The 7,594-nt window shown below is 39.5% G+C and overlaps 1 protein-coding gene across 1 annotated transcript in view; it reads right to left on the minus strand.

The window, feature by feature from the left end:
* PSMB2 (proteasome subunit beta 2) overlaps nucleotides 1-7,594 on the minus strand; it is a 22,972-nt gene that overhangs the window by 3,471 nt on the left and 11,907 nt on the right. Inside the window, exon 3 of the mRNA XM_025208062.1 lies at nucleotides 1,030-1,192. Within this exon, the coding sequence (XP_025063847.1) occupies nucleotides 1,030-1,192 (163 nt within the window). The remainder of the gene's footprint in view (nucleotides 1-1,029; nucleotides 1,193-7,594) is intronic.

Here is a 7,594-nt window from a genome sequence, read left to right on the forward strand (position 1 = left end):
AGATACAGCTAAGAAAAGGGGTCTGTAAAGAGTCAGCAAATTAAACTTTGTGCACAAAATATTCCTGCCAACATTCAAGGGATTTTTGCAATTAAAAGAATCAGAGCTCGACCCTGCTCTTATATTTGCAGATTTCCTGAGGGGACAGAGACAGTGCTTCATTTTCCTGATCTGTAAAATGGGACTAATGCTGGGGAGGGAGGGAAGGAAGGAAGGGTTTTAACCATGCAGATGTAATTATGTTCATTATCTGCATAAGCTAAGATTATAAAAGCAGTAAGAACAAGCCATCTACCCTCAGGTCAGCTAAGGGATAGAAGAAACAGGCTGGGTAGTAGTGTCATTCATTCTCCGGTCTCTAACAGATCTTTGGGCTCATACAAGATACAGACAAATAAGAATTGAGACTGACTGCACTCTAAAGATGGGCATTTTAGGAGGAGTTATACCAGTATGCATGCTTCATAGTCACTAAATTAGCAGTGGAAAGACATCTGAAATCCTGTCTGTAAAGCAGGTGTTACCTAAGCATATTTCCCCACACCACTGCTTTGTTTTGAACACCATGATTTAACCACTTTTCTTAAATTTCTTTGGCTTCTGAAGATAAAAGAATACAAAATATATTAACAGTGAATGCCTGGGGCAAAAAGTCACCAGTACCAAAACACTGCAGGAAAGCCATCAAAACACTATTTAACAGATAAGGGCTGCCAGTAGCTAACAGGTCAGCAATTTAGAATAAAAATCTGTTCATGCTCTAGATAAAGATTAACCCCCTTTCCTTTATGATGGTTTCAAGCAGGAACTGCATGCACTTCAAAATGTGGTACAGTTTAACGGTGGCTTCCATTTCTGCTGAAATACAAATCTAACTTTTTCACTGTTAAGTAGTCACCACAGAGATTTGAAACTCATAACAGCAGTAGTGGACAGAGTGATAACTTAATTCACAAGGAAAGTATACCATGTTGAGATGTATTTACAAGTCGGCAGAAGAATTCTCTCTTCTCCACACTCTTCACTTACTTGGCTTGTAATAGCGGTCAAGAATGCTGAGGGTTAGGAATGCACCATATCCATGTGCTGCAAAAGGAGCTTTAGCCAGGGCTGCAAGATAATCCATATAATAAAGGGCAGGACCTTCATGGTCATCATAGCCAGCCAAGAGGAGGTTGACATGGTAAGGAGTCTGCAAGAAAAAAAAAAAATACAACAGTTCCGCTTAATGCTGCAACACAGATCTATCTCCCCTCTAATGCTTCCCATACCAGACACAGACCTGCAAAAAACTGTCCACTTTCAAAAATGCTCCTTTGCCTAAAAAAGCACTGGGTCTCAAGCCCTGAGAATGGCTCAAGTTTTCTTAGTAGGAAGCAGAATTCTTTACCCCCCTGCATTCCTTTAAGCAATACAGGCCCTTTCCTTAAATCTACACTTGGGACACGTTAACAGCAAGCTCTTCAATTCTAGAAGGAGGACAACTTGTACTTAAAACACTTTCACATCGAGTTCCTTCATCTCAGTATAGAGTCTATGTTTTTTTGCTGTCAGCATGTAAACACAACATGGACTTCTCTGCACTGTACAAAAACGTCTTTGTTAATTTAATGTGATGTTTTCTCAGTTGCACTGGAGTTAGCCATAAAGCATTTTAGTGAGTATGAAACCATATGTATGGCTTTAGAACAGTGTGAACATGTTCATGCAATGTTATTCTGTAATATTAACCGCCAATTATAATTTTATTGCGTGTAACTATACTTAATCTATAAGTCATTACACTAACCTGGATAATCAGGACTAGTGAGGTAATCTATAGAGTGGCTTTCATTCAGAATCTGGCCCACTTCTAAAATTAGAAGATCAAGACCGTACCAAAAAAAACAAAGGCTTTTGCTTTCTACAGACATTTAAGATCATCATTTTTTGTCTTTTATCTTCCAGAAATAGCTTGACAGAGGAAGAGAAGTAAAAGTCAATCTGCTTTAAATTATATCTTTCTTCATTAATGGATTGCTTGCAAAGTCTTAAAACAAGAAAGAAAACATGGAAATACCTTATTCTTTAGCCAAGACAGACCACCCATTTCTACTAAGACAGACTTTTTACTGTGTTCTACCCAGAGATCCAGCAATTCCTCAGCAGTTTGTTTTGTCTTTAACATGGTTTCTCCTGTTTCTAAAACACTTGTGTGCTTATTATTGCATTTTCCACAACGGAGAGAGTGATCTTGTATATACATTATTCCAAAACATGTGACATTCATTTGAGAATACACATGTATGCTCAAATGAGCATACAAAAACTCATTCTGAGGCACAGGATCATACAAAGAATATGTAGAATCATCATATGCCTGTTTTCAAGATAGTATAGAACTAACTGAAGTATAAAACACTGATCTCAATACCTGGTATTAACTAATATCTGTCATTAAGCAAAAATAGCATAGTATTAATATTCTGAAAAATCTAGATCAGCAAGCCAACCATCCCAAGTAGGAAAGAATTAATGGTGCATTACCGTTAATGAGAAAAGAGAATAAGTAAAAGCTTTCTAAAAGTCCTTTACATGCAGTTAGGTAAAGACTGGGCTTCAATAATACAAGCTTGCACGCAATTTAATTCTTTGGAGCAAAAAAACCCGATATTCCAATATTGTCCTGCCTATGGACACCTGTAGTTATTCTGTCACATCCATCCCCCTGTAAAATGCTATTAAAAAGCTTTTAACAAAATAAAAGGATTAGTATGAAATAGCTGGGATAAAATATTTATAAGGTGAAACTGCACTAATATGACAAGAAAGGATATTTCAAATGAGGTACTATATAGAAATAAGAGTTGAAATATTTCATGCTGGTTTTCAAATTACAGCAGCATTAGAGTTGCACACCCCCGTCACAAAGGAACAACTGAACAGTTTGGGAAGTGATACAACCTGACAAACAAACATATCCTTAGTTTATGCACATAAAAAATAAATTAAATTAAAATTAAAAAAAAAAAAAAAAAATCAGTCTTGACAACCAAATGACTCAACATTTTGGCCATTTTATTTCACCAAGTTGCTTCAATTTATACGTAATTTGAAGGGTTGATCGAGCTGAAAGATTCAAACTCCTTGTAGCCAGACACTTGAGCACTTCTCTCTAAAAGAGTTTTTTTTATGTAAACTTTCATTAGGTTAGAAGAAAGGACAGGCTGATTTACACCTGAAATGTAACATTCTTATAAGTTGACAGTCTTCCACGAAAAGATATTTCAAAATGTGTCAAGATCAAGATGTTATCCAGCTGTATTGGTTTAATTAGCCTGTATATCATCATTTATTTATGCTTAAACATCTCACACACACACAAAAGTTAGTATTTAAAAGCCACGACACGTGGCACAGAAGATAACTCACAAATTATTGTGCGACTTCAAATTGCCAACTTCAGCATGTGCGAGATGCTTAAGCAGAAATAAATGGTGTTACACAGACTAATTAAACCAATACAGCTGGGTAACAATGTGCAGCTTCTGAAATTCTTTGGATGATGCTTTATGAAACATCTTTTGCTCACTTTGTTTAATTCTGGATGTAAATAAAGTTTATTTTATTTTGGGACACCTTGCTACACAAAAAAGTGGGACTTAATCACTGGAGAATTTGTATTTACATTTTTATTTGGTATTTCCTCCCCTCAGGCTTCTAACTGAAGAATAGCCCACCCAGAAGATGCAGGCAACTTGTGACCTGTTAAGAGTTTAGGGTTCCAAGGAAGAAACCAAATATTAAAAGAATGTTTTCGTGCATCAATTTTGGAGAGTAATTCATTCATCTTCAGTGGAAGATCTCTTAAGTAACATCCCTTCTCAATACCTTAATATGCATGCGACCTGCCCAGAGCGCGCGCACACCACTGGAATTTAATTTGCCAAGATTTCTTCCAATGTGGCAAGATGAGAGCCTGTACACAATACACTCCAGTTACAAGCAGACATATTTTGTAACACTTCAAAGCAATGGTCAAATAATCATTTGGGAGTTTTGCTATAACTTCATATTTTCAAAACTTTATATTTTTGTATGTGAAAATCAATGTTTCATCTTTTAAAAAGTCATTTAAAATACCATGATTTCTAGAGCAAAAGGTAGCAAGATAGCATGATGATTTTGAGACAAATGCTCCACTTTATCATTCCATTAATGCCTGGTGTTACAGTTCTTCCAGCTCCCAAGGCTGAAGGAATCAGTATCTGAAAGTATGGACTACAAGAAGATACCAAACACCATACCCATTAAAGTTGTGTCCCTTCAACCTACAGACTCCTTTATATTCAAGAGTAGTTTAACCCACTCTACAATTTTCAGTTACATGGCATACACCATACAAAGTGCGAGTCTTAGCTCATGCAACTTCTTGACACTTCCATGCACCTGACTGAATACCTTGCCGAATAAATAAAATCCTGCAAATTAGCCACCTCAGACAAATGTTACCCTTAGGACCCTTAGGTCAGATGTTAGGTAATTAGGTACTTATCTAGCTTTAAAATTTTGGCCTTTTGCACTTTGAGCAGAAGGTCAACAGCACAGATAGTAGAGAGATGAATAGCATTATAAAACACTACAGTAGAAATGTCAAGTGCGCATACATACTTCCATCCAGGAAGAGCACACGCCAACTGCTGAAACTTCCTTAGCCTGACGAAGGGTTTTTGAACCCGAAAGCTTGCTTAATAACTTTTCTCCAACTATTTGGGTTGGTCTAATAAAAGATATCAAATTCACCCAAGGAACCTTGTCTGCATACATTTCTCTGCTTTTCTAGTTTTCGCAGAATGGATGGACATGGTGGCAAAGTGGTGTTAAGGAATATTTCCCTTCCAGCTCAACATGGGGCAGCAGCATCCCTGTGATTCTAGTAGCGGTCCTTTCACTCACTCACCTTCTCTAATGTAGCCCTCCTAAAGGGGCTCTGACAAAACACTCCAATCTTGACCTGTGGCACCCCCAGAGATTCGTACCTTAGCTGCCAAACACAAAAGAATCAAGCCAGGCATTTGCCCAGTACTAAACTATACCCAACTTTAAGAGACATCCTGCTACTAAGCATTTCAAATACAGCCCTGTGTTTTAATGTGCTCAGTCTCCAAACTTTTTAAGTATGTTCCCATGACTTCAGGTTTTTGGAGTGGCAGCTAACAGAATACTCAAAATACTGGGGGGAGGGGGGGGTGGGGTGTTTTTTTTGGTCTCAAGAAATACTAACTTGGGGGGAGGGGGGGGAAGTTACAGGAAATATTTTCCAACCCCAACTAGCTTTGCACTTTATGCTGTTTGATTTAAAATAACTGCAGTGATTAAGAGCGTGAAATTCTTCAGAATTTACAGCTGAAGAGAACAGTTGTGATAAATACACCGAAACAACAAGCTCAGCGGCGGGAGGCTGGGCGGTGACAAGCAGTGGTGTGACATCTGGCGGAAGCCAAAGTCACAGCAAGGGGGAGAGAGGTGGGCGTGAGGAAGCATCCTGCCAAGCGTGGACAGCAAGAGAGGAACTGACAGCCTTCCTTTGGACTGTGGCCAGACCCTGCCACCTATAATTAAATGTAACAACACAATGCAAAGCTGCACTTTAGGTTTTCTCTTTAAAAATAAATAAATAAATAAAGTTAAATGTACCAAATCTTTCCACCTGCATTCCCAGCAGGCAAGTCATCTGGAAAGTTAAGGAAGGTAGTTCTTCTCTCAACCCACTACAACAGCACCATTTAAAAAATGGGAACTAAAGAAGCTAGTTTTGTAAATTTGGGCTGTGGCAGAAAAACAGAAGTTGACAAAGGATCCCTTCAGACAATCATCAGAAACATAAGGCTCATGCTTTAAAAAAGAGGGAGTATTTCAACAGCCATGGACTGATGGGCAATGGAGGAGCAGAGGGTTTCCAGTGGTACAAACTGGAAGAGCTTCTGAACATCGTATTAGATTTACAGTGTACAGAAGGAAGACAGAGAGAAAGGAAAAGGAGAGAAGAGAATCTAACATTTGTGGCAAAGAAATATCTGGAGCCTTAGGAGCCTCTATTTATTTAGAAAAAATAAGTCAAGCATGCACTCAACCAAGCTACTCCCCATCAGAGAAGTCTCAGGCCTAGTGTGACAAGGGCTGCATGTCAGAAGGCAACATTCAAAAGGCAAAGACTTGCTCACTATGTCAGTCCAATCATGTCCGAATACGTAGGGTATAGCACCCATTTCATTCACATGACGGCCCCTTTCCACCTGCCTGGCCATGTAAAATGTTGAGTATGATCATAGTGCTTAAAGGACCTTTTACGTAAATGGCAATCAAAGCCTGAGGTTTCATCTTAATGGAAAAAGTGTGACTTCTATTCTGTATTTGGCCAGACCTCCAGAGTTATAAACCAGTGTCCTTCCAGTAAGCCAAGGGTCTTCATTGTCATGTTTTGCCACCTCATTGCCACACAAAATTCATAGCCTTTTCTACCCAAAACTTTGCACCATTTAATTGAACTGGTACAAACACCCATGTTGCAGCTTCAATTTGTTTCTGAAGTAGCCGAATTCAGTTTATTTTTAAATAAAATAAGCAAATCAAAATAAGAACACTGACATGCAGGCCTTAAACAGGTTTTAATGACATCTGAAGTTAAACTAGAACAAATTCAGACCAATCCTAAACCCAGTTAACTAGTGAAGTGAGGGCAGAGAGTTCTTGGGTTTGGAAGAATACAACTATAGTTACCTTATATTGTACTTTAATCTTACACAGGCTTGGTGATCAGCATAGGGACAAAGTAATGTTATCAACAGGGAGTCGCATGCAATAGACAGAATGGATAATCTGATCCATCTACAATCTGGTCCAATAAAAGATATCTTCCTAAGAAATCCTTTCCTCTAATCCTTGGACTGATACTCTTCAATGTCTTCATCAGCGACTTGGACAAGGGAGTGAAGTGTACTCTGTCCAAGTTTGCGGATGACACAAAACTGTGGGGAGAAGCGGACACGCCAGAGGGCAGGGAACAACTACAAGCAGACCTGGATAGGTTGGACAAATGGGCACAAAACAACAGAATGCAGTTCAACAAGGAGAAATGCAAAGTGCTGCACCTAGGAAGGAAAAATGTCCAGTATACCTACTGCCTAGGAAATAACCTGCTGGGTGGCACGGAAGCGGAAAGGGATCTTGGAGTCCTAGTGGACTCCAAGATGAACATGAGTCGGCAGTGTAACGAAGCCATCAGAAAAGCTAACGGCACTTTATCGTGCATCAGCAGATGCATGACGAACAGATCCAAGGAGGTGATACTTCCCCTCTATCGGGTGCTGGTCAGACCGCAGTTGGAGTACTGCGTGCAATTCTGGGCGCCGCACTTCAAGAGGGATGCGGATAACCTGGAGAGGGTCCAGAGAAGGGCCACTCGTATGGTTAAGGGCTTGCAGGCCAAGCCCTGTGAGGAGAGACTGGGGCACCTGGACCTCTTCAGCCTCCTCAAGAGAAGGTTGAGAGGTGACCTTGTGGCTGCCTATAAGTTCATCACGGGGGCACAGAAGGGAATTGGTGAGGGTTTATT

This window comes from Alligator sinensis, unplaced genomic scaffold (assembly GCF_000455745.1).
Source record: "Alligator sinensis unplaced genomic scaffold, ASM45574v1 scaffold547_1, whole genome shotgun sequence".
Classification (NCBI taxonomy): domain Eukaryota; kingdom Metazoa; phylum Chordata; order Crocodylia; family Alligatoridae; genus Alligator; species Alligator sinensis.